Source organism: Brassica oleracea, chromosome C1 (genome assembly GCF_000695525.1).
Source record: "Brassica oleracea var. oleracea cultivar TO1000 chromosome C1, BOL, whole genome shotgun sequence".
Taxonomy (NCBI): domain Eukaryota; kingdom Viridiplantae; phylum Streptophyta; class Magnoliopsida; order Brassicales; family Brassicaceae; genus Brassica; species Brassica oleracea.
In genome coordinates, this window is record NC_027748.1 from 448,612 (window position 1) to 472,780 (window position 24,169).

The 24,169-nt window shown below is 37.8% G+C and overlaps 8 protein-coding genes, 1 non-coding gene and 1 pseudogene across 10 annotated transcripts; 5 read left to right on the top strand and 5 right to left on the bottom strand.

The window, feature by feature from the left end:
• Positions 1–488: 488 nt before the first annotated feature.
• On the bottom strand, positions 489–1,471 carry LOC106296329 (trafficking protein particle complex subunit 12). 2 transcript variants are annotated; one of them, XM_013732446.1, is made up of 2 exons: positions 1,204–1,471; positions 510–1,167 (listed from the first exon to the last, which is right to left on the bottom strand). In XM_013732446.1, the coding sequence occupies exons 1-2, from the start codon at positions 1,223–1,225 to the stop codon at positions 749–751; spliced, it is 441 nt and encodes a 146-aa protein (XP_013587900.1). In that variant the 5' UTR covers positions 1,226–1,471; the 3' UTR covers positions 510–748. The 2 variants fall into 2 exon arrangements, with proteins under 2 accessions (XP_013587891.1, XP_013587900.1); XM_013732437.1 differs by having other exon boundaries at positions 489–1,471.
• A 2,395-nt stretch (positions 1,472–3,866) lies between these two features.
• Positions 3,867–5,392, top strand: LOC106315844. Its single transcript, XM_013753675.1, has one exon. It carries the CDS (start codon positions 3,958–3,960, stop codon positions 5,284–5,286), a length of 1,329 nt encoding a protein of 442 aa, XP_013609129.1. The 5' UTR covers positions 3,867–3,957; the 3' UTR covers positions 5,287–5,392.
• A 1,672-nt stretch (positions 5,393–7,064) lies between these two features.
• Positions 7,065–9,145, top strand: LOC106324847. The gene is made up of 5 exons (XM_013762839.1): positions 7,065–7,277; positions 7,359–7,432; positions 8,054–8,165; positions 8,271–8,588; positions 8,654–9,145. The coding sequence occupies exons 1-5, from the start codon at positions 7,164–7,166 to the stop codon at positions 8,924–8,926; spliced, it is 891 nt and encodes a 296-aa protein (XP_013618293.1). The 5' UTR covers positions 7,065–7,163; the 3' UTR covers positions 8,927–9,145.
• Positions 9,146–9,228: 83 nt separating this feature from the next.
• On the bottom strand, positions 9,229–9,301 carry TRNAR-ACG. The gene has a single exon. It is a non-coding gene; the product is annotated as a tRNA-Arg (tRNA).
• Positions 9,302–9,636: 335 nt separating this feature from the next.
• LOC106299646 (TLD domain-containing protein 2) lies at positions 9,637–11,524 on the top strand. Its single transcript, XM_013735707.1, has 8 exons — positions 9,637–9,875; positions 10,056–10,417; positions 10,500–10,572; positions 10,649–10,726; positions 10,819–10,882; positions 10,978–11,065; positions 11,194–11,278; positions 11,365–11,524. Exons 1-8 carry the CDS (start codon positions 9,735–9,737, stop codon positions 11,446–11,448), a joined length of 975 nt encoding a protein of 324 aa, XP_013591161.1. The 5' UTR covers positions 9,637–9,734; the 3' UTR covers positions 11,449–11,524.
• A 646-nt stretch (positions 11,525–12,170) lies between these two features.
• Positions 12,171–12,986, top strand: LOC106342293 (50S ribosomal protein L23). Its single transcript, XM_013781176.1, has one exon. It carries the CDS (start codon positions 12,218–12,220, stop codon positions 12,755–12,757), a length of 540 nt encoding a protein of 179 aa, XP_013636630.1. The 5' UTR covers positions 12,171–12,217; the 3' UTR covers positions 12,758–12,986.
• A 706-nt stretch (positions 12,987–13,692) lies between these two features.
• LOC106328507 lies at positions 13,693–14,876 on the bottom strand (annotated as a pseudogene).
• Positions 14,877–15,032: 156 nt separating this feature from the next.
• Positions 15,033–16,615, bottom strand: LOC106317435. The gene is made up of 7 exons (XM_013755282.1): positions 16,408–16,615; positions 16,167–16,266; positions 15,990–16,048; positions 15,625–15,918; positions 15,503–15,545; positions 15,317–15,425; positions 15,033–15,249 (listed from the first exon to the last, which is right to left on the bottom strand). Exons 1-7 carry the CDS (start codon positions 16,426–16,428, stop codon positions 15,168–15,170), a joined length of 708 nt encoding a protein of 235 aa, XP_013610736.1. The 5' UTR covers positions 16,429–16,615; the 3' UTR covers positions 15,033–15,167.
• Positions 16,616–17,707: 1,092 nt separating this feature from the next.
• LOC106302799 (ubiquitin carboxyl-terminal hydrolase 3) lies at positions 17,708–20,189 on the bottom strand. The gene is made up of 6 exons (XM_013739228.1): positions 19,890–20,189; positions 19,410–19,526; positions 19,016–19,114; positions 18,719–18,907; positions 18,455–18,636; positions 17,708–18,382 (listed from the first exon to the last, which is right to left on the bottom strand). The coding sequence occupies exons 1-6, from the start codon at positions 20,004–20,006 to the stop codon at positions 17,980–17,982; spliced, it is 1,107 nt and encodes a 368-aa protein (XP_013594682.1). The 5' UTR covers positions 20,007–20,189; the 3' UTR covers positions 17,708–17,979.
• Positions 20,190–20,938: 749 nt separating this feature from the next.
• On the top strand, positions 20,939–23,108 carry LOC106302805 (adenylyl-sulfate kinase 2, chloroplastic-like). Its single transcript, XM_013739234.1, has 6 exons — positions 20,939–21,374; positions 21,465–21,761; positions 21,857–21,975; positions 22,086–22,170; positions 22,707–22,753; positions 22,841–23,108. The coding sequence occupies exons 1-6, from the start codon at positions 21,143–21,145 to the stop codon at positions 22,940–22,942; spliced, it is 882 nt and encodes a 293-aa protein (XP_013594688.1). The 5' UTR covers positions 20,939–21,142; the 3' UTR covers positions 22,943–23,108.
• The last annotated feature ends 1,061 nt before the right edge of the window (positions 23,109–24,169 follow it).

Here is a 24,169-nt window from a genome sequence, read left to right on the forward strand (position 1 = left end):
CCAAGATAAACAAGTCGACAATACCTCTGCCAAATTTCAGCTCAATAAGAGAAGATCTCACCGTTGGATTTACCAAACACCCAAGACTGCTCTGCTGAAGAACTATGGCGACCAGCTTCAAGAAAACCCAGACAACAGAAGATCCAACCGTTGAAATCCAAATCCCTTCGGTGAACCTCTAACCCACTGACTGAAGAAGCTTCCCACAAAATATCAGCCCGATCAGGATCCGTTTGACCCTCCAAATCCAGTCTTGAAATCACCTTACGAGTTTTCTCCTTCTCTCTCTTCTTTCTCTCTTTTGTCTCTCTCTCTAAACTCTATTATTGTGAGTCTACAGTGCAAAAGGTCATGAGAATTATTATTATGTCTCATGCCCACTTGGTTCTCTCCATCTAGGAGGGACCCAACAGACAAGGGGTCTTCATTTCTGAATACCTAACAAGAAAACTACATTTGAGGATAATGGACAAATTCTCTTTGCTTAAAATCATATATTGATTGAAAATTTTGAAATGACAAACTCTCTTTGTTAGTGTTGAACAACAATTGTAGCGAACTCTTTATAAGCAAGATGGGTATGGCGAAGCATGCAAGAGAATGTCTCACGCAATTTTTCATCCTGATCACCTAACTAGATCGCTTACTAGTTACTACTTCTCAATGTAGGTGATTCACATGTATCAGGAATATGCATAGGGCCGCTTGAGAACATGACGGAATAACATAAGCCAACTCATACAGTACCTCACATCCTGGTACAAGAGGAATCAAAGTCATCGGGAGCAACGCGTGTAATCCAAGTATTCAAAGTCCGCTTGGCATCGGTGTGGTTAACATAAGCCAACTCATACATACTACACAAGTTCACCACCAAGCTCTCATTCAAAGCCGCGGTCGGCACTCTCTCCAACGCACTCTCCATCACCTTGATCGCATCAGACAGATCCCTCAAGTACATCAAACAAAGAGCCTTGTTGTTGACCGCGACAACGTCCGAGCTATCTCTCTCTATACATTCCTCATACTCTCTCACAGCAGCTGCGTAGTCCTTGGCCACAACATGAACCAAAGCCTTGTTCCTCCCCACAAGATTCTTGTTTCCTTCACTCACCCGCGGGTTGAGAGCTCGTGGAGGGAGCCGAGGTCGTGTGTGAGTTCGTCGAGGGAATTGAATCGTTCGGGCGGTGGTTGATCGGAGAGGGATGTGAAATCTGGGGGGCATGATTCGAATGCCGCCGCTTCGATTGGTTGTGCGGTGCCGGGATTGGAAGCGGCTGGAAGCGGCGGTGAAATGAGGGGAGGAGGGGTTGGATTCGGGTCGGGTTTATGAAAACCCGTGGGCACATGCTTAGCACATGGTCCACCTCACTCGTTTGAGCAAGCGATCTATAAAACGACTTTCAGCTAGGTTTGGGCTTTCACGTATCGGTTTGGTTCGGTTCAGATATTTTTAGTATCCAGTAGTTTAGATAAGGGGTTAAAGAATCAATTTACTACTTGACCTATTTTCAGTTCGGATTCGGTTCGGATAGTTTCGGGTTCGATTCGAATAATAAAACTAGGAACAGAAAAATACCCGAAAAAATCAGTTCTCATTTGGTTCGGGTTCGGTTTTTTTGGGTAGTTCGGGTAGTTCAAAGTAAATATTAGATATTTTGTGTAAAATATCAAATAATTAAGATAATTCAGATAAAATCTCGAATATTTTGGATAACTTTAGATATTTTAGATAAAAATATCTGAATATTTCGAGATACATTAGAGATAGTTTGGATAGTTTATAATAATTTAATTGTTTCAAAGATTTTTAAATTATAAATATATATACTTAGTTATATTATATGTATATATAACTAATATATACACTTAGTTAATCGGTTTCGATTCGATTCGGCTATTTAGGATTTAGAAATACAAGAACCATTTGGGTATATGAAGATTTCGGTTCGGTTCTGGTTTCAGGTACGGTTCGTTTCTTCGATTGTTGTTTTTTTTTTCTGCCTACGCCTACTTTCAACAAAACTAATCTACAACTCACAAGTTTTTCTCTCTCTTATGCAGTATAAAATATATACATTCAAAAGTAAAGTTGGTAGTATGGAATATAGATAGAAAAGTTAGGATTATATTAACGCGTGTATAGGTAGATGCTTTTGGCTATGTGCCACTATTTTTACATAGGATCCAGCGAATTTAGCGGCCAAAACATTAATGTCAAGCATATGAACAGTTAAGTGTCTGGATGTCAGACCATATAGGATATGGTTCATAAATAAATATCTATTCGCATTATAGAAATACAGATTACATTAAATACAGTGTGCGAGAGTCCAAAGTCCACATTCACATTTTGGGATGTGTTCCTGGGTTTTTAGTAGATACTGTACAATATTCTAGATCAAAGACGTTGGTCAGCGAATCACTTTTTTAACTAAAAATTATCTTATTCTATAAAACTTACTTTACCTAGCAGTTAGCGGTTACCTTCGTTTCATAGTTTTATATCTACTGTTATCATCAGGTACTATACTTTTATCTTTTCACGACGTTCACTTGTTACCGACTATCTGCGCACTAGTCAAAAGCGTAAATGGAGTCAAAAAGTCTTTGATTGTTGACTTTGGGAGTTGGGACAAATTTGCGAGTTAGTGTTAGGTGTCCAAACAAAAAGACAACGACTTGTTTGATTCTTTTTTTCAAGCGTGTTTGTTTGTCATAATTGTTTAGAGAATTAAGTGTTTTAAACACCATCGTATTTGATTTTGTGAACATCCATAAACTCGACTACTTGTAGTATCTGTGAGTTGAAAACAAGCAAGCGATTTCATTATAGACACATTTCTCAAAGTCAAATTAAAAATGAAATCAAACTCAGGAATATGTAGGTGCCATGTGACTATATTTACACTCACGTTAAATTTTTACAATTAATAGAAAAAAAAAATACTGAAGAAGTACTCTATCGTTTACAAGCTTGGAATCAGTCGGTCAATTATTATGAATGTGCAATTTGCAAGTTATCAATAAAAGTATGCATGAGGATACAAAGTTTTTTTTATTTTAATTTGTTAAGCACATGAGCAAAAGCCAAATGAAAGCGCGTTGAGAAAGAAGGAACATATCAAAAGGTGTCGTTCTTGGTCGTCCATGTGACTGATCTCAACTTTCTCACTTTCGCATTCAATTCTTATCCTTCTTCTTTATTTCCTTTTCATGTTTGTTTTTATGATTAGCTCATGTAGTATACATTATTTTTATTTGATGTAATCAAAGAAACAAAAACATTTTTGCCTTGTTAGGTTTTGTAATTATAATTTATTTTTAACAAATGAGCGCATACAAAATAAGACCCGATGCTAAACTACAAACCAACCTAAAAGTATAATAATTTTAATTTTGGAAAGATAAGAGGATATGATCACCATTTAATCCAGTATCAGTTAGGAGTTGTGGGAGTAGTTACGATTAAATTCCTTTTGTTTTTATGTAAAAAAGTATATGATTTTTGTATGTACAGTACACACTCAAAAAGCTTCTACAATAGATACTAAAGAAAGCGACTGTTGTAATATTTAGATCTCTCAAATGATTAAAATTGTTTTTACTCCCCCACGTACAATGAATATATATTTTTACTAGTTACCCAATACGAACAATCACATACATACAAAAGACAAGTTAGGAATCATATAAAGAACGAGACAAGTAGAGCAGAAAATCTGCAAAATGACGGTGAGGTTAAAAACAAGTAGTAACGTACACTGAATTGAATAATATCAAAAAACGACCGAACTAGTAAATTCTCTGGTCTCCATCTTCTCTCTTTGGTTCACACGCAAACACTCATATATATATACACATAAGCACACTGTCACTAATGCTTCTCTCTCTGTCTCTCCCCTCTTTTTTTCTATATATTGACAAGCTTGTGATCTCTCTTCGCAAAGAGAAATAATGGCTCCACTCAAGTACTTGTGTTTTAGAAAGGTACTCTTGTTGCTCCTCCTCTTTTCTTGCTCTTCTTTCTTTGCTACTTTTGCCTCATCAGAAACTTCTGTTGATGATGAGCTACAACAAACACAATCCTTAGATCTACATTTTCGAGTGAGAAGACTGTTGGTAAAAGATCTAGAAATTAGCGATGATGTTGAGGAAACCAATCCTCCTCCTCGCAAGAAGAAGAAGCTTACAGATTCTGTTACATCACCATCATCAACATCCGGTACAAAAAAGAACCAAACCAAGGTCATTAAACCGATCTCTTCATCGGCCAAGAACCAGACTAAACTCGCCAAGACTACCTCTTCCAAACTCAACTCAACCAAATCATCTTCCAACACGACCAAGGCCGGATCAGACCTCAAGAAGCTCAAACCCTCAAATTCTACTTCCTCGACCAAGAAACCAGCAGATCTGTCCAAATCAACCTCATCAAAAAACAAAACCACCACAAAACCTCAAAGCTCCAAACTCTCTCCTCCTCCAGAGAAAAAGAAAGCACAACCAACCTCAAAACCAGCGACCAAGCCCAAACCAGCAGAGAAAGCAATCAAACCCTTCTGGCTAGACGACGAGGAAGACGAAGACTTCGTCAGCGAGTTCAGAGACCTCCCAACCAGATTTCAAAGATCACTAATCCCAGACCTAGAGAGAATCTCAACCACATCGAAAAGCTACATCAACAAAGCCAACAAAGAGATCACCAAGAACTTCAAACCCTACTTCGGCAACAAGTACTCACCGACCATCGCCTCCGTCGTCTCCTTCGTCTTCATCCTCGTCCCTCTCCTCCTAGTCTCCCTCGTCTTCAACCGTTTCAAAGCCTACTTCTCCCTCCAGAAACTCCTCATCTTCATCCAAATCTACCTCTCCATCTACTTCTCCATCCTCTGCCTCTCCTCGCTCGCCACCGGCGTCGAGCCTCTCAAGTTCCTCTACGCCACCTCCAGCTCGACCTACGTTTGCTTGCAGATCATGCAGACCTTGGGCTACGTCTTCTACCTCTTGCTTCTCCTCATGTACCTCGTCCTCGTCTTCTCGACTGATTGTGGTTTGGGCCTTAGAGTTTTGGGCCTGGCTCAGACGTTCGTGGGCTTTGCGGTGGGTCTGCATTATTACGTGGCGGTGTTTCATAGGGTGGTGCTTCGTCAGCCTCCGAAGACGAACTGGAAGGTGCACGGTGTCTACGCCACGTGTTTTCTTCTGATTTGTTTGTTGTCTAGTGCGGAGAGGAGGAAGAAAGAGTACTTGGAAGATGGCGGTGAGGAAGGCAAGAAAAATTGAAATTTTGCATTTTATATTTCTTTTTTTTTTTTTTTTTTTCTCTTTGTTCTTATATTACATTTCGATAATATCGGCAAAATTTCGCTGAAAATGCAATAGAAGAACACGTTACTAGTGGATGATGAAGATATTTTCTTCAATTGTATTTATAAATCAATCGATAAATGTGGAATAAAATTTCATACTCGTAAAATATTGTTTTTAAAGTTTTCACTAAACTTGTAAAATGTTGCAGGAAAAATTAATAAATGTTCTTTTTCTCTAGATTTAACATTGGAAGTCAAAATTAGTTAACGTGGGGTCCACAGAATCGTAGAGTCGACGACTTCCGTGAGAAGGGGCACTGCAGTCATTTAGGAGCTGCCGACAGAACTGGATGCTGTAGTGTGACTTGTGTCGGTGGCTAGAGGAAAAGGCCCCTTTGTCCACAAACGTGTTGTCTGTCTGGGCCATTCATTTCAAGCCCATGTATTACGGTTTTAATTACGGTGTTAATACAAAAGTGTAATAACACTACTTTATGTTATCTATAAAGACCAATGTTTTTAAACCCGGACCAAACCGACGGTCGGATCGGGTTGAACCATGAACCAAAAATAATCCGGGTTGGATTAATGTTAAAACTCAACTATAATTGAACCAGTTAAAAAACCCTATAGAACCGTAAAAAACCCGGGAACCGGCGACCCAATGAACCGGCCAAACTCCGGTTCGTATATAAGCCAAAATTTTGTTAATGAAACAATTAATTTTTCTTCTTTTTAAAGTAAAAATAAGATTTATTAAAGATTAATAAAGTATCGTCTCTCGTCTTTTTCTTTTTCCGTCTCTACAACTCATAAATTATAAGATTCACAAAGTTTAGTATTCACGTCAAGATATTTTTTTTTGTCTACTTCTCACTTTGTTTTAATTTTATTTCATAATCACTTGTTTTGAAGATTTAAATAATTGAAACATTTACGTTTGTGACATTTGTATTTCAATATATAACTTTTACCTAATGTGTATATAAATTTTTTTAACAAGGTGATGAAGATTTAGAGTGATAAGATTTGCTAATAAAGTTTAAATTTGCTTTTCATATTGATTTTAGATTTTAATTGTTAGTTTTAAGTTTTTCTACACATTATGACTATTTAAACATTTTATTTGATAAGATCTATTTTTAAGAATATGCATATTATTTATATTTTATATAATATACTTTAAATTTATTTTAATCTAAGTAAACCCGATCGAACCCGGCACAGACCCGGTCGAACCACAATGATCCATGACCCAAAAAAATTCTGGTTCGCTAGCCGGTCCGGTTTAAAAAACACTGATAAAGACAGAACAATAATTTAGTTGAAAACAAAGTAAACACCACATGAGATCAATTCTAAGTACACTCAAAATTTTAATTGTCTTATGTAAATTCAAAAATCCATAATTTCAGACTAAATCAAACCAAAAATGCTATACAAGTTTTCATCTTGTTTTGGCATATATAGACATTAAGGACAGGCTCACAAAATAATCTTCTTCTTGGTCTAGTGAATGACGCTTTTTAAGACTCTTCAACGAAATGCCCACAACATTTTGTTTCAGCTTTACATTCAAGGCCCATTTGTTGTAAAGCACTCTCATCTCATTCACGTTCTGTCTGACTGGAATCTTGTGTTTGGAATAATATTAATATTCAACGAAAATTATGAAATTTCAAATTTGTAATGGTTAGGAATTTGTGTGTTTAATTATGTGAATTTTTTTAATATTAAACGAAAATTACGAAAATGTTGGTTAGAGTTATTTAAAAGAGATAAAAGACATAGCTCAAAAGCTCAGATCGGAAGAAAAAAGCTTTTAAAAAAAAAAAACAGTAAGAAAGAAAGATGGAGAGAAGCACGCCAGTGAGAAACCCTCACACCTCCACCGCCGATCTGCTTTCCTGGTCGGAAACTCCTCCTCCTGATCACTCATCCTCTTCCGCCGCTCGTTCTCACCAGGTTGCATTTCTTTTCCTTGAAATGTTCTTTCCATTTAAAAAAAAAGCTGAGAGTTTATTATTGTTCTTTGTTCATTTTCAGCCGTCAGATGGAATCAGCAAGGTTCTCGGCGGCGGTCAGATCACAGACGAGGAGGCTCAGTCCCTCAATAAGCTGTAAAACATCCACTTAATCTCTTCTCTAATGCAGATCTACTACCTGGATTTGTTTGTTTTGAACCCCTGATTTTGATACTTGTGTTTAGAAATGAAAAACAGAGCTTTTAAAAGCTTGATCTTGCTTCTCAAGTCTTGAAAGTGATTGCCTTTTTTTTTTTTCTTTTAAAAAATGGTTTCTTTGTTTGAAGTCAGTTCATTCAAACCCCACCATTACATGTTAAACTACTGTTCTGTAATAGTGACATTGCTTATTCCATTATCTAAAGAAGTAGATCTTTGAATGTTTTTTAATTTAAGTAAAAATCTTTTTTTTTTGGGTAAAATGTTAGAAATTAAAAAATCTTTCCACACCTAGTTGCTTGATTTCTTACCTATTTTGTTTTTGATGGTTTCCAAATGTTTAAAAAGTTGGTTTCTTTAACTGATCTTTATAGGAAGAACTGCTCAGGTCAGGTTAGAAAGTGATCTGTAATAGCGACATTGTTTTATCTCACTTAATCTAATGAAGAGATCTTTGAATGTGTTTAAATTAAGAAAGTAAAAAATCTTTCCACACCTAGTTGCTTCATTTCTTACCTATTTTGTTTTTGATGGTTTCATACTTTTTATTCCTTATAGGAAGAACTGCTCAGGTTACAAGTTAAAAGAGATGACTGGCAGTGGCATCTTTACTAATGAGCCCAAAGGCGTCTCTGAATCCGATTCTACTACAGGACTTCGTTACTATCAAGTAACACTTCACTTTTTATCATTATCTTTCTCAACAGATTTATGAAAGAAAGGAAAAGATTTGTTTCATGTAATGTAACTGTGAGTTTTTTTTTTTTTTTTGCAGCAAACTCTGAACGGAGTGAGTCAGATATCTTTCAGCGCCGACGGTAATGTCTCCCCGAAGAAACCAACCACTTTAACCGAGGTTGCAAAGCAGAGAGAGCTGAGCGGAAACTTGCTAACCGAGGCGGACCTAAAGAGCAAGAAGCAGATATCGAGCGCTAAGATCGAAGAGATAAGCGGTCACAACATCTTCGGACCTCCAACTGAGATCCAGCCTCCTCGATCCTTGGCCGCTGCTCAGCAAGAAGCTAGACGAGGTAACAGAGACATGGGAGAGCCTGCTCCAAGGAACCTTCGCACCTCTGTTAAAGTTTCCAATGTAAGTAATCTATCGACGTATCTTCTTGGCTGAAGATGTATTTCATAATTTTTTTTTTCATACAGCCTGCGGGAGGACAGAGCAACATACTGTTTAGTGAAGAGCCTGAAGTGAAGACGTCGAAGAAGATACATGACCAGAAGTTTCAGGAGCTCACGGGCAATGGTATTTTCAAAGGAGATGAGTCTCCTGGGACTGGAGACAAGCAGCTGAGCTCAGCTAAGCTCAGGGAGATGAGCGGGAACAATATATTTGCAGACGGGAAGTCAGAGTCCCGAGACTACTTTGGAGGTGTGAGGAAGCCTCCAGGCGGTGAGAGCAGCATCTCTTTGGTCTAAAAAACTCTGTGGCAGTTTGGTAATAAAATCAAAGCTTCTCAACGTTTAATGTTCTCTTTAGAATCTAGTTTTCTTAGATGGTGTCGAAAACGCTTTGAGCTTAATCTTTGTATGGATTTGTTGTCTTCGACTTTAACCGTTTGGTGTTGTCTCTGTTTGGAGTTTGTTAACTTATTCTCTATATAACCTGATCTTTAATAGACGCTTGTGTCTGCATCTTTTGCTTTCCTTAATAGGAAAAAATGAGTATGGTTACTTAATAGTCGATACCAAAAAATGAAAAAAAAAAAAACAATAAGAATCGACTTCACTGGGGATCGAACCCAGAATCTCTGGTTTCGTAGACCAGCGCCTTATCCATTGGGCCATGAAGTCTTTTGTTAATTCTGATAACTAGAATTTATAACTCTAAAACGATTATATAACAGAAATGTTAAAAGTCAAATACTATGATATAAAAAACAGAACAGCATGAAGCGTGAGGTCTACTTGTGTTCGTCACCTTCACTCTAACCTCACCCCAACAATGTCTACCGAATAATTTTTTCTTATTTAGTTAAAGCTTGTCTCAGAAAAACATTTTGAGAGGGAATATTGAATTTGGATAAGATATTCAAGAGAGAAAAATAATGAGGCAAGAGTGGTGATCTTCTTCTTTTTAAGAAAGAGAAGTGACTCATTTTATAGTGGTGTACATATTTTGTCAACAGGGAGGAGGATCCTTCCTTTGGAAAGAATCTGAAAATTTTAAATCTTGTTCCCACTCCTTAAAAATAGAATTAAAGTTTAAAAGGAGGCTCATCAGATCATGAGTAAACACATATATATGAGAAGCAAAGCAGTGCACTCCGTCCAAAGATCTGCTCCTCCTCCTCCTCTTCAGGTCCCCAAAGTTTTCATCTCTTTTTTCTCTTTCTTTTTGTCTTGTTGTTGTGTTGACTCAGTCCAGGTTCTTGGTCCATCTTCCTTCTTGAGGCTCGATTACTGTTAATGAGTTTCTTTTGGCTTTGATTGTGAAATAATTGCTTAGTTTCTTTGAGAACAGTGGGAGTGTTTCTAGTTTTGTGTGAGCTCCTTTCTATTTTCCTGATTCACTCTTTTTTTTTGGTCAATTTACTTTAAAAACTAGGATGAGTCAAAGAGAAATCAACTAGATTGTGTAACTGAAGAGAAGCCTAAGGAGAAGGAGAGCTTCTTCTTGTCTTGGTATAAACACCATTTGAAGAACTTTTTTCACGCTGTTAAGTTTCCCAAGGAGCGAAAGGGAACTTCTGTTGTGAATCCTGATGATGGTGAAGAAGAAAATGAATATGATGCTGGCCTGGAGAAGAAGCCCATGCAGAATAAAGAGGAACCAACAATAGTAGTACAAGCAGTTACTCTACCTGAAATTTCAGATCCCTCTTTACTGTTAAAAGAGCAGTCGAGACGTTCCCTTTATACTTCACTTCCTGCTCTTGTTCAGGGCAGGAAATGGGTATTGCTCTACAGGTGAGAGAACACACACATCCATAGTTTGATTTTCTAGTTCTATCGCTGTGATGTGTGTGTGATCATTTGTTTTTATTATCAGTACATGGAGGCACGGTATATCACTGTCAACGCTATACAGGAAAAGCCAACTCTGGCCTGGTCTCAGTTTACTGGTAAACTAAAACTCAAAAATGTTTGGTTCCATACCTTTTTTATGGAGAGATCTATGGCAAACCAACGTTGTTTTAGGTTGTCGGAGACAAAAAGGGTTCGGTATTTGGTGGTCTTGTCGAGGCACCTTTGATTCCAACTGATTATAAGTATCAGGTTTGGTTCCATAGATCCAAAATCTTTATCAGAACTTTCTTTCTTTCTTTTAAATTTAGTAGTAATTGACATTCTTTTTTTTTTTGTGTCAGGGAACCAACAATACATTTGTTTTCACTGATAAGTCTGGACAACCCACAGTATACCATCCCACAGGTATTGTTATTACCTAGCAACATAGAGCTTGTTGGAGTCTTTTTTTTTTTCTTTCTTATACACTTTTTAAATAATGGTTTTTGCACTTTGAGCAGGTGCAAATCGGTTTTACACGTTATGCTCAAAGGACTTCCTAGCTCTCGGCGGTGGTGGACGGTTTGCTCTCTATCTAGACAGTGAGCTGTAAGATTTTTTTTTCCTATCAAAACTCTTAGAAATCATATTGCAATTATATCAAAAAAAAAAAAAATCATATTGCAACAAAGAACAAAAACCAATGCTCCTTTCAATTCATTGTGTTGTAATAATAGGCTACACGGATCAAGTGCTTGCTCAGAGACATACGGGAACTCTTGTCTTGCAAACTCTCAGGACTTTGATGTTAAGGAAGTGGAGGTAAGTTTACTTTAACCCTGCTTTAAATTTCAGTTTTCTTTCTTTTTGTTTCAGCCTTTTTACTGAACCACCATTGATATTTGCAGTTATGGGGATTTGTGTATGGCTCAAAGTATGATGAGGTTCTATCTCTCAGCAGGAAAACCGAGACTATTTGCAGGTGGTCATGATCCTCCTGGCGAATATTATTAAATGGAAGTAACAAGTGCAGTTTTCTTTATCTTATAAGTGGTTTAATCACATCCCAAATACACACTCATTCGTAACTCTGAAATCTTTTGATTGTTGTAATGATACTGAAATTATCAAACATAAAACTCAATTTTGAATATTTTTTTGAAAAGGAGAGACAACACATCTTTCAGTTCTTGATATTGTAGTAAAAAACCATTCATCCAAAACAATAGACTTCGTGTTATAGAAGTTAAGTAGCCGAGCTGTGATTGTAGCTAATTACTACAAGATAAGAATACAACATTAACATTACTACACCGTTTACAATACAAAAGAGGACCTCCCTTTATAAGAAAAATCATTTCAAAATATTCAGCATGATCATTATTCATGACCACCTGCACATACTGTATTGCTGAGAGCTAGCAGTTAGAGCATGATTATTGGGAGTTCTTAGGGTGGAGTTCTTATCGGAATATAAGAAGAGCCAGTTCTTAGTTTTTTTAGTTAAAAGTTAAGAAACGAATTTTTATATTCTGTTAAAAGCCTCCACCCTAATAACCCGCGATAATGATGCTCCAACTCTACCTCCACTTGCTTAACATCAAAAATTCTGAAAGTTTGTTTACCCATTAAGATTTCACTCGGCCCGTTAACCTTTATCGGCCCATTAATTTATATGTAAAGAGGATTTTAGAGAAGCAGCGAAAACCCTCTCTCTTCATTTTAACACTCTCCGAGAAGGAAGAAACTTCGATTCTCAAAATGGGGAGTCGATTGGGAAGACGAGTGGTTCATTTCGCGAACCTTCCGATCAAGCTTCTGATGCCCACGAAGCTGACGAACATTCACGAGTTCGCTCTGAAAACGATCCCATCCGCGACCAAGATCGAGATCAAGCGAGTCCTCGAGTCTCTATACGGGTTCGAGGTCGAGAAGGTGAACACTTTAAACATGGACGGGAAGAAGAAGAAGCGCGGCGGGTTGCTGATAGCGAAGGCGGACTACAAGAAGGCTTACGTCACGCTCAAAAACCCTTTGTCGATTTCCAGGGATCTGTTCCCGGTGAAGTTTATCGAGGAAGATAGGAAGAGTAAAGTGAAAGGATCTAGCTTTGTGGAGGAGGAGGATGATAAGAAGAGTCACTGGCTTGATCAGAAGGAGAAGAGGGAGATCGGTGGTTATGGTAATGGTAAAGGTCGTCGCGGCGGCGGTGAAAGGTCTGCTTCGCCGGCGAAAGGTGTTGCTTCTGCTGCTGCGGGGGCTAAGTTTCCATGGAGCAGCATGAGATTTGGCGGCAAGTAAGGGTTTTTTCGTTAGTCCTCAGTTAAGGTTTATTACCTTGGGGTTTGTGTTTCTTTTTTAGCTGTCGGAATATGGATTTTGTTTCTGTTTCTTTTCGTGAAGTTTCTGTCTTAATAAGAGACGAGCTTGATCGTGAATCTGAATCTTATAAGCTCTCATAGTTTTTTGTGACTTTTGGCAAATAAATTCTTCAATTGCAATCAGCAAGAGAACTACTAATCTTTGTGTATTATGACTTTGTGCAATTGAGTTTTATGTTAGAATGTAAAAAAGGTCAACATTTCAGTTCTGTTAGCCATTGGTGTCTTCTCTGATCTTTTCAAAAGCTCCCTACTAGTTTAGTGGTTCGTTTTAAATTTAGGAGTAAACTAAAAACATCCTAAAACAAGGTAAACAAAAGGTTGGGAAACGTATGCAATTGATGCACTCGCAAGTGTTATTCACAGAGAGAGAGAGTGTGTTGACTCTTATCAACATTATGAAGCTAGGAACAGAAGACGAGTTTTGGTAGAAAGAGATTCAAAACAGAGACAAAGAAGAAGAAGAAAGGAGGCCAGTGTTACAGTTTTGACTACATATGATTGAAGCTGTTGTCTCCGCTTTGCCTCACTCTTAGTGTCAGGTAGATCAATACCAATGGTAATGGTAAAGGTCGTCGCGGCGGCGGTGAAAGGTCGACTTCGCCGGCGAGAGCTGCTGCTTCTGCGGCGGGGGCGAAGTTTCCGTGGAGCAATATGAAATTTGGTGGCAAGTAAGGTCTTTTTTTGCTATGGTTTATGACCAAATTACTATCTGGGGTTTGTGTTTCTGTTGCTTGCTTGAAGTTTCTGTCTTAAAAAGAGACAAGGTTGATCGTGAATCATATAAGCTCTCAAAGTTTATCAGACAGACTTTGGCAAATAAACTATTATGGAAACAAATTAAGGGTAATGAACGGTATGATGATGGCAGTGTGATTTTTACTCATTAATCATTCATACATTATTATTATAAATATTACAAACTATTAGAATGCGATTGATGCAACACGAAGCAAACACCACAGTTCTTTTAGAGGTTGATAGTAGCCGAGGAACAGGAGTGAATATGTTATGATTAAGCGCGGTGATCGCATCCGACCACTCAATCGCTCCCCATATCTCACCTTCTTCCTCGCGTCTCTTCAACGAAATTTCCGCACACCAAACATCTCCTCTGCGGCTAACCCAAAAGACAACGATGTTCGCACCAAAACTGCTCAGCCCCCTGACACTGAGACGCTTCCTGAACCGAGAGGACCCAGAGAAAACCCTCTGTAGACCCTTCACTTTCTTCCACTCCAATTCCTCCGACTCGCGCCAAAACACATTCCCAACCTCATCGCAACCGTACAACAAATTCTTTACCACTCAATACTTCTCTTCTTTCTCCCCCATTCACCTTCACGCGGCGAGTACTGGAGCGAGCATCCTCCGCTCCAGAACTCCACGGCGTGAAGCTTCTCATCCATCACCAGCGTGTCGCGGATAACGTTATCACCTTCGTTCCGATCCTGCATGGGCGCTAACGTCTCCCAAGTGTTCGTCTTCGGGTCGAACACCTCTGCCCAGTTGGAGGAAACAACCTCCTCGCCCACGACTCCAGCGGCCGCTGCAGCACGACCAACAGCCATGGGAGGGAGTTCACGCCACGTGTTATTACGACAGTCCAGTAGCAATACATCGGGCGTGCGAACATCGGTGTTTTTGAACCCGCCGATTACATAAATCCCCCAATCCAACGCCACGAAAGAGGAGAAAGTTTGGGGCTGAGAGGGGAAAGAAGGTATGGGGATGAGGGTGGTGGTGGCTGTTTGGATCTTTTCACGGCGGAGTATAAACCAGCTTGGGGTTGATTTAGGCACACGTAGAGGAACTCCTCGGTACGACCTAAGAGAGATCGAGCCTTTGTATAGCTCAGGCGATGCCACCAGAGTGCCAATCCTCTTGGAGACGAGAAACAGAGCAGCGTGGTCAGATCTCGAGACGAGAGCCAGGCAGCTCACAGCCAAATCATCTGGCAACGACTGAAACGTTTCCTCGTCGTTTGTTTGTAAGAAAGAAATGTGTTTAATCAAAAAGGTGATGATGATGATAGGAAGATGAATTTTGTAAAGTTTTTAAAATATATATAGGAAATAAACAACACTAGTAAGCCCACTAAGTAATTACTAGGCCCATCTTTTAGCGTATTTAGAAGAATTATTTTCATTTTACTACTTTGTTCAATTAGCTATTAGACTCTTTTGCAAGTGTTCTTCACAGAGTAAGTCTTTATCAACATTATGGAAACTTGCAACAGAAGACCAGTTTTTCTTACAAGAGATTCAAAACAGAGACAGCTAAGAAGAAGAAGAAGAAAGGAGGACAAAAGAGCTGTTCCACAGTTTTGGCTACATATGATTGAAGCTGTTGTCTCCGCTTTGCCTCACTCTCAGTGTCAAGTAGATCAATATCAACGTTCCCACACTTGATCTGCAAATCACAGTGAATTCATATCAATATATTGATTAATTACACGCGGTAGAGTTGGTATGCTTACAAGATGGAGAACAGGATGACGATTTTCCTAGAATCAAATGAAGCGGCACGCTTGTATCTTCTCCACCTGTTGGCTGGTGCATCATGGCATCTCTCTGAGATAGCTTTATCTGCAACAGAATAGTCTCAAGATTAGACAAAATCTAAAAACTAAGCAACTTTACTGGAAACATTTTTTGATCTTTACCAGTGGTCATGCTTGCTTGTCTCTGCAATACCTTCTGCATATGCTGTATAAAAAGACATTAAGAGTAAGGCCTTTCGATATCATCTTTCCATATGGACCAAGCAAGATAGTATAAAACTTACTACACTCTCGGACTTGACATTTCCAACGACTCCTCCGTCATGGGCCTCACCACCGTTCCCTTTCTCGACGTTAATGTCCACGACGCAATACTGGTAGGAATCAGTGCCTCCCAGAAGAACATTGATCCGGTTCTGAGTCTTCTGACAGTTGAGTTGCGCGTCGATGAACATCTGGTTTTTAGAAGGAAGCAGAGCCTTGACGAAGCTCAAGAGAGTAAACTGAGAGGAGGTACATTGCGGCGGGACAGTATTGCCTTCGTCAGGTAAGACGGAGATAGTACACACGTCTTGGACCTAATACAAAATGAATGACTTAAGCAAACACTTTTTATCATATAACACACACAATGAAAATATGAGCTCACTAGTGGACGGTCTTCTCTCAAAGGGAAAGCAGTTTCTTCCTCCTCCTCAGGAGACACATCTGCATCGCACACAAAAAAAAAAAAAAAAGGAGAAAGGTCATTTCACTCATTACTATACTTTTTTTTTTTGCAATCTAAAGAAGATGTAATCCTTTAAGCTTTTTTTTTTTTTTTTACCTATGACGGTATCGGTGAGGCTAGGCTTAGGAGGAGACTTGAAGCTTGGATACTTGAGAGGTGCGTTCCCATCTGCAGCACTTGCGAATTGCTGCTTCCTCTAACAGCCACAACAAATGCACGAAGATTGAAAGAATCAATGAGAAACCAAAACGAATCGAATCTGAAGAGCCATGACATGATGACTCTCATTGTTCTTAATCGAAGATTCGATTTCTAAAAAGAGGTAATATTAACTAACCCCTTCGCCAGTGGAGGCCATCGCAGAGAGTATCGGGGAAGCGGTTTTCAAGACAAGAGTAAATTCAGAAACAATGCATGTAAAGAAGCTTCCTGAAAGTTCAGAGCAACGCTCTACTCCTACTCCTGCTCACATGGCCCGGGGCGTGATTCGCCTGTGAATGCCCCTTTTCTTTTCTTTTCATTTCATTTCATTTCATCTGATTGCGACTTCAACAAAGACACAACAAACTTACCATTCCTAATCCTCCTTCCCCTTTATTAATTACCCAAACTACCCCCTTTCGTTCATGGGCAAATATTATTATTATTATTATTATTTAACTAAACTTGATTAGTGATTTCATTTATTTGTATTATTATTGCCATTTTTATTTATATACTACTACTAAGTAGTACCATGGTGTATATTTAATGGGATCAACAACATAATGCCATATATTTATTTACTCTGACAAGTCAATGCATGTCTGCTTATTCTTGTACCTTGTGTGATAAAAGAATGCTCCTACCTCCTACTAGTGGTAGTATACATTCATGATTTATATTCTACTATTTATGAGCTGTCCATGACATCTACCTTTTTTTTTTTTGTAATCATTTTATACAGTTTTGGGAAACAATATGTTCAATGGTATTCAAGAAACTGAGAGACATTAACCTACCATGTCAAATCTCACCCCATCTCCATTTATGCATTTCTTCTTTTGTTTTTCTTTTGCTGAAATGTAAATTAAAATCATATGCATTCAATTCCCATGCCCCATTGCTAGCATTTTTAAATTTAGTCTTAAGTAGTTAAACATAGAAATATATAAGGTTTTCTTTATTTTGTTAAATTAATATATGCAATGATTTTGAATGAGTTCTTATAACTCTTTGAATCTTTCAAAAGTCTGGAAAAATCGCAATGTGAAAATATTAATGTTTGTAGAGAAACATAACGAAAAGGACATCGCTCACGGGTGATGCTATTTGCATGCACACTTCTTTTCTCATCTTCTCCCGTGAGTGAGCTCTCTATCTCTCTTGAGTTTATGTCTCTATTTTTCTAGGGATTATTTATTTGTTTGTATTTTTGTTTTTAACTTTTACTCTCACGACAAAGCTTTTCTATCGCGGGGCCTACTTTCATTTTCAACCCAATCAATCTCATAACGGGCTGTAAACAGACTTTAGATCCAATCACACCAACAACTACACGACCAACATTTTATATATATATATATTATTTTCACACATTTCATCTGAAACCTAAACAACATTCATATATAACTGGAAAACATAATATGTAACTCAAGTAAATTCAACATAATGTATATTATTATTCCTGGATTATTTGCCAGTAAACTGTACATGGCCTTTCAAAGTTTACAGGTTTCAGTTTAAATAAAACATTTCCAATTTAAAAACTCACCAAAATATCTTTGGGAGAAAGAGACATAATAGACAAAGTCAAACAAAAAGAGTAACTGTCAAAGGAACTGTTGACTTTTAAGTCCCAAACATATACCATTACTAATAGTTGAGGAACAAACAAAGTCCTTTCCGATGTTTTCCTCTTACTCGGCCTTTACTTGGTTGGTCCAAGGCTCTCATAGAACAAGATGTAACCATGATCAGTGTTGCTCGAGTACTCCTGAGACGATCCAAAGAATGTTTGCACTGCTGATTCTTCAATCATCTCCACGTTCTCATCATCAAAGAAGAGCCAATGGTTATGGCTTTTCACTAGGCTTACGTAATGACCATGGTTCGGTCCGCTTCCCACATGAACCACCACTGCAAAGAGGGAGTACTCGACGTCTGTATAGGGCTCCACCGTGTTGCTCAGTTTTAGCTCCAAAGGAAAGACAACTCGGTAAGATAGCTTCTTGTAACGACCTAGCTGTTCCATGTACTTGAACCGTTTTAGATGGATGACTAAGATGTGTGGTGGCTTCTTGATCTTCATCCTCTTTTGTGCTTCCTGTAAGCTGCAACAGAATAGAACCAGAACAAAAGAGAGCTTAAGAATGGCGTGAGGCTAAGAAGAAACAGCTTGTTACCTGCAGCATTTGTCACAGAAAAACTTGTCTTCAGAGTGAAGAGTCTCTGTGGAGCTGAAGTTTTTCAAACAGCTAGTTATGGAACTGTTCTGTTCGATATCAAGGCTTAGGTCTAGGAACGTTTCGTCTCTTGCTGTCACAGTCTCGCACCGCAGACACCTTGTCTCGTTTGTAAGTATGCCCTGTGTACATATTCGGAATTTAAATTTAGCCCAAAATTGCACAAATTAGTCACACCCACCTTAATAGGAAAAGTGAACCGACCTGAAAAATATTGTGCACCCAGGTAACAACTGGCTCCTTGTGCACGCCATTAGCCAGAGGAGCTTTCGGTCCGTTTGCAATCTTTTCAGGAGACGATGAAGTTTTATGTTCAGTCTTTGTAGCTTTAGCCTCTTTCTCCAGTATGTCAACAACTTCGTTCAGCAAATAGTTGAGGAATTCATGTGCATCCTAACATGACAATAGTAGTAGTGCCAGTTTAATAAAATGTATATTTCCCTTATCACATCTTTTTGAAAAAAAGAAAATTAACGCCTTTAAAAATTGCAAAAAAAGCACCTGGTGCATGTAACTACGGAACAGCTCATTCTGTTTCTTCAACCTCTGCACGAAACGCTTAGGCGCAATAACGCCCGTTTTCTTCTTCTGGGAACTTATCTACCGAATGAAATTCAACGATCACACATCGTTTTCAGAGAAAATGACTATCACAAGAGTAGATACGACACAATAGTTAACACCACACAAACAAAGAATATACAGTCTAATAGATAAGTAACAGCTGCATACTACTAACTAGTGCGGCGTTTGAATACTTGATTTGCTCTATTATTGATGTCAAGTGAGAAATCAAGATATATAATTAAGCATTGATCACATGAGTTAAGAACCAATAACACTAGCATTATTAACCTAACAAAAGGAAGATAAAGGCCAAAATATCGTAAATTACCTGAGAGAATAAGTCAGCTAGGCAAGTCATAAGATTCTCTTCAGCATCAGGGACGCTTTTATTACTGGTATAGTATTCAAGCAATTGTTCACGAAAGGGAACACAAAAATAAAGAGCCTGCACCAACCAAAATAGGGGGAAGAGATTCAACACATAAACAAACTATTGAACTGATTAAAGAAGAACAAGGTTAATCAAGAAAAAAGTCTTTCTCTAGTAGAGAGAAGCCATTCATATAACAACATAGCATACCAACAGAGCAGATACACAAATGTGATTACCTAATGAAGGGTTCCTAATAAAAAAATCCAAACTTTCGAAAGAGCTAATAAGAAACGAGAGAAATCGCAATGCACAGTTACTCAAGCTTAAGCCTTTGAATCGAATCCGATGACTAATCAGGCCAAATTGAACAAAGCCAGAAGGAATCTTCAAAAGGAAAAAGGAGTCGCAGAATCGAAAAGGCGAGTAGGGAGAGACCTGCAAAACGCTGTTGCAGTAGCAAGTGTTGCCGAAATTCTCGAAGCCGAAGTAGCGTTCTCCTTCCGGGAACTGGTCGCCGAGAGCTTTCTCGAGTTTGGACCCCGCCGCCCCCATCAGCCCTTCTACTATCTTCCGTATCACCGTTTTTCCTGATCCTCCCTCAACAAAACTGGCGTGTCCAAATCCTTATCTCTCTGCCTCCTCTGCCTATTGTTCGATTCGATTCGATCGGATAATTCTCCAGGAGCCCTCCCCTCTCTCTCTCTCTCAGTGCGAAAGAGGATCGATTTAATTAAACCAACAATATTTTATTTTATTTATTTATGGGGTTAAAGCGAATCAAAGGAAGAGAGACAATCAAAAAAATATTTGTCAAAATTTGCAGATTGCAGCTCCAAAGTTATGAGGGCCTTGCTTGGGCTCAGGGCCTGGTACTGGTCATCTTAAATCAATAGCTGAGCCTGCGTTAGATTGGGTTACAAATAATTTATGAATAATGGGCCCAATATAAATATCAGCCCAGATGTAGAAACCTCCTAGCAAAGATGGAAACTGCCTGCCTTGACTGTTCACAAGTCAGAACAACTTGTTAAATATTTTTTTCCCAAATAAATATTAGGAGAATTGATGCAAAAACAAGCAATCAAACAAGTACCGCAGTTGTAAAGTGTTGAATCTGATTTTTTTTTTCTTTCAATATTTTGTACAGTTAAACAGATTAATTTGAACGAGAACAAAACTCTAGCAATAAAGTTAGGAGAAATCATGTAAGCATTTTATCAATTAAATAGTATAGCTTTAAAAATCACATGGTTTCTGAATGTGTGTTGGTAGGTTGGTAGATGAGAATAAAAGTCATAATCATTTCCCAAAAGATTGGTCTCCAACAGTGACCCATTCAAACATACCAAAAAGACAGTCTTGTGTATTTAAACTAAAGATATTAAATATGATTTTTTAGAAAAATAATTAGCAAGTTCTAGTAATTAGTTAATTTTGGATAGTTGGTTTGATGAGGGGTTTTTGTGTTGTAATGGAATATGGTCATGTGTTTTTTGTGGAGGACTATATAGTTGGTGACATTTAGACTCCTTCTCACCAGTTTTCTTCCTTCCTTCCTCTTCAAGTCTCTCTTTCACTATATATTTTCAAATAATCGAGTAGCTTTCTTATACATACACTAATCTATATAGTAAGCAGATTTATTTGTACATGATCTTCAATTTCTGTGATTTTTCGTAACAAATTAAATGGAAGGATTAGCTATCAGAGCATCGAGACCGTCCATTTTCTGCTCTCTACCAGGTGTCGGCGGCGATCCTCAGCGACGCCCTCCAAGTGACGGCTTCCTCAATTTTCCGGCGTCATCCAATGCGGCGGATAACACAAAACTAGTCGTGAATTCTGGTTCTTTTCATCCAATCTCCGCCGTCAATGTGTCTACTCAAGCTTCTCTCACCGCAGATTTTCTCGCCCTTTCAGGTACTCTATTCATTTCTCTCGGTTTGGTTCATATAGCAGTTCCTAAGCTGTCTTGTCTGAACATTTCGAATTCTGTTCTGTTTTGGTCAGAAACGAATGTGAAAGAGGAGAGAATCAACGGAGAAAAGAAGGCAGACAACATCGTATGGCACGAGAGTTCCATCTGCCGATGCGACAGACAACAACTTCTTCAACAAAAGGGTTGTGTCATTTGGATCACTGGTCTCAGCGGTTCCGGGAAAAGCACTGTTGCTTGTGCTCTAAGCAAAGCTCTGTTTGAAAGAGGCAAACTCACTTACACGCTTGACGGAGACAATGTACGCCACGGCCTTAACCGGGATCTCACTTTCAAAGCTGAGGATCGTACCGAAAACATACGAAGGATAGGTATAGCCACTTTTTTTTCTACTTTTCAAAATTTACAAATAACTAATCATGGTTTAAGTAGTGACGAATATTGATGAATGATCTTGAACTTTCAGGTGAAGTGGCAAAGCTGTTTGCTGACGTTGGCGTCATTTGTATAGCGAGTTTGATTTCCCCTTACCGAAGAGACAGAGATGAGTGCCGGTCGTTGTTACCCGAAGGAGATTTCGTGGAGGTACGTTAACGTTATTACCTTATTATAGTCTGGTCCGTTGTTATGTTTACTCATATAAATTCACTACGTTATAGTATATTATTGACAAACAAATGTTTTAATTGTTCTAGGTTTTCATGGACGTTCCTCTTTCTGTGTGCGAGTCAAGAGATCCAAAGGGGTTGTATAAACTCGCTCGTGCCGGTAAAATCAAAGGTACTACATGCATCTATTAATTTTCAAAAACATTGACTTTGACTTGTTGACCTTAGAGCATCTCCAACCCATCTCTATAATAAAAATCTCTAAAATAAAAGAAAAAATAGAGACAGTGAGAAAAAATAGCATTCCTCTATTTATAGAGGCAAATATAATATTTTTCTATTATAGAGAAACACATTGGATCAAAACACCATTTCTATTTTTTCTTCTATTTTAGAGATCTCTATTATAGAAATGGGTTGGAGATGGTGTTAGAACCGAAAAACAACAAGGGTCATACGTAACGTAATCCTGTATTGACACATGTACTTGAATTAAAGACTTTTGGTTCTGTGATAACTTTGAGACTATTTAGTGCTGAAATTAATATTTCCCATGGGACGGTCATTGTAAAAACTAAAAACTGTCTCTTATTTACAAAGTAATACTTATTCAAATATTTTTTTCATTAGTCTATATGGGTGTGGTTTTAAATTTCAAAGTAGTATTAAAAGATGTACATGTATAGTCATTGATTTTTCTTAATTCAGGCTTTACTGGAATCGACGACCCTTACGAGGCGCCACTGAATTGCGAGGTTGGTTACGTTTATTCAATGACGTAATTGAAGAATTTTACACGTAAACTTCTACTAATATATATATGTATGTATGTATAATTACAGGTCGTGCTCAAACACACGGGCGACGACTTTTCTTCTTCGCCACGTCAGATGGCTGAAAACATCATCTGTTACTTGCAAAACAAAGGTTACCTTGAGGGTTAAGTCAAGTCCGAAGATAGCAAAGGCAACAAATAAAACCCAAATTTGTCGAATCTAATTAAAGTTTTATAAAATGTTACATGATTGCTTGCTCTATCTGGTTTACTCAAAAGCCTGAGACCTGACTTCCTCTCGCTTCAATTCATCGTACTATCATTTGTTTCTCCAATTCTGTTAATTAATCTCGGAACCCGGATGAAGGTTCAAATAAAAAAAATAAAAAAATATACACATCTATATTTAATTTCTAATTAGCCTATAGTTAGTTGATAATATTTTTCGTTTAATGTTATCGACTGTTTGTATAATTGATATCAATAAAATGGACTTTAGTTTATCTTAGATTACTAATTAACTTATGTATTTGATTTGAACTCAACCCGTGTGGATACAACCAGAGTCAGACTAATCTTATGTGAATATAGATCTGTCGAGAAAACCTGTTTATTGTATTTTAACGTGGTACACAAATATAGGTTTTTTGGTTTTGTACATTATATATTATTTACTTAAAAAATCTGCAGAATAAATGGTCAAAACGATATCAGATTAAAATTTGAATTTTCTTAATTCTGAAAGTGTCTTAATTCTATGTGTACCGCGGTATGTCTTTTAAGATTAGGAAAACTATATTTATTAGGGATAAATATGTTTTTCTAAATGAAAAATGAATATTATGTGTTTGAAGATAATATAAAACGAATCTAAAAATTATAAATTATTTATCATTTATATATTAATATAAACCCCCTAAATGGGTATTTATCTCAGTAACGTTAATCACGTTAGTTCATAACACATATAAACTTGAAAAAAGGAAAAATAAACAATTCTGGTATTTCTTATATATGAAATGGAATGGGGGTAGTACTTTGCAAAGTGTATATATATATACGAAGTCAGTTAATGTGACAAACTCACTGTTTTGTGAATATGATCTTTGCGGAACGTAAATATGATCATTAAGAATTTTTCCACTCAAATCAACCATTCATCTTCTAAATAATTACACTACAGCTATATATTATTTGGAACTAGCATATTAGATCGATGACCATGAATTTGGTTTCAGTGAACGACGTGAACTATCTTGGTTTTCAGCGTCACGTGATTCGAATGCGAATCTTGTAGGGATAGAGTAACGACATGAATATTACCAAACAACGATGAGTAAAAGTGTAATGACCCACCTCCACTATCCCCACTATCTCCACCATCTCCACCATCCCC

Excerpts from the sequence above, each read along its gene's own strand:
- LOC106296329 (XM_013732437.1), bottom strand. The coding sequence starts at position 1,225 with ATGCCCCCCAGATTTCACATCCCTCTCCGATCAACCACCGCCCGAACG.
- LOC106315844 (XM_013753675.1), top strand. The coding sequence starts at position 3,958 with ATGGCTCCACTCAAGTACTTGTGTTTTAGAAAGGTACTCTTGTTGCTC.
- LOC106324847 (XM_013762839.1), top strand. The coding sequence starts at position 7,164 with ATGGAGAGAAGCACGCCAGTGAGAAACCCTCACACCTCCACCGCCGAT. Across the intron at positions 8,166-8,270 it reads CAGGACTTCGTTACTATCAA|CAAACTCTGAACGGAGTGAG; the intron begins GTAACACTTCAC and ends TTTTTTTTGCAG. Across the intron at positions 8,589-8,653 it reads CCTCTGTTAAAGTTTCCAAT|CCTGCGGGAGGACAGAGCAA; the intron begins GTAAGTAATCTA and ends TTTTTCATACAG.
- LOC106299646 (XM_013735707.1), top strand. The coding sequence starts at position 9,735 with ATGAGTAAACACATATATATGAGAAGCAAAGCAGTGCACTCCGTCCAA. Across the intron at positions 10,727-10,818 it reads CAACTGATTATAAGTATCAG|GGAACCAACAATACATTTGT; the intron begins GTTTGGTTCCAT and ends TTTTTGTGTCAG. Across the intron at positions 11,066-11,193 it reads CTCTATCTAGACAGTGAGCT|GCTACACGGATCAAGTGCTT; the intron begins GTAAGATTTTTT and ends TTGTAATAATAG.
- LOC106342293 (XM_013781176.1), top strand. The coding sequence starts at position 12,218 with ATGGGGAGTCGATTGGGAAGACGAGTGGTTCATTTCGCGAACCTTCCG.
- LOC106317435 (XM_013755282.1), bottom strand. The coding sequence starts at position 16,428 with ATGGCCTCCACTGGCGAAGGG. Across the intron at positions 16,049-16,166 it reads CCTCACCGATACCGTCATAG|ATGTGTCTCCTGAGGAGGAG; the intron begins GTAAAAAAAAAA and ends TGTGCGATGCAG. Across the intron at positions 15,546-15,624 it reads ATGTCAAGTCCGAGAGTGTA|CATATGCAGAAGGTATTGCA; the intron begins GTAAGTTTTATA and ends CTTTTTATACAG.
- LOC106302799 (XM_013739228.1), bottom strand. The coding sequence starts at position 20,006 with ATGGGGGCGGCGGGGTCCAAACTCGAGAAAGCTCTCGGCGACCAGTTC. Across the intron at positions 19,527-19,889 it reads ACTGCAACAGCGTTTTGCAG|GCTCTTTATTTTTGTGTTCC; the intron begins GTCTCTCCCTAC and ends TGGTTGGTGCAG. Across the intron at positions 18,383-18,454 it reads TTCTGTGACAAATGCTGCAG|CTTACAGGAAGCACAAAAGA; the intron begins GTAACAAGCTGT and ends ATTCTGTTGCAG.
- LOC106302805 (XM_013739234.1), top strand. The coding sequence starts at position 21,143 with ATGGAAGGATTAGCTATCAGAGCATCGAGACCGTCCATTTTCTGCTCT. Across the intron at positions 21,375-21,464 it reads AGATTTTCTCGCCCTTTCAG|AAACGAATGTGAAAGAGGAG; the intron begins GTACTCTATTCA and ends TGTTTTGGTCAG. Across the intron at positions 22,754-22,840 it reads AGGCGCCACTGAATTGCGAG|GTCGTGCTCAAACACACGGG; the intron begins GTTGGTTACGTT and ends GTATAATTACAG.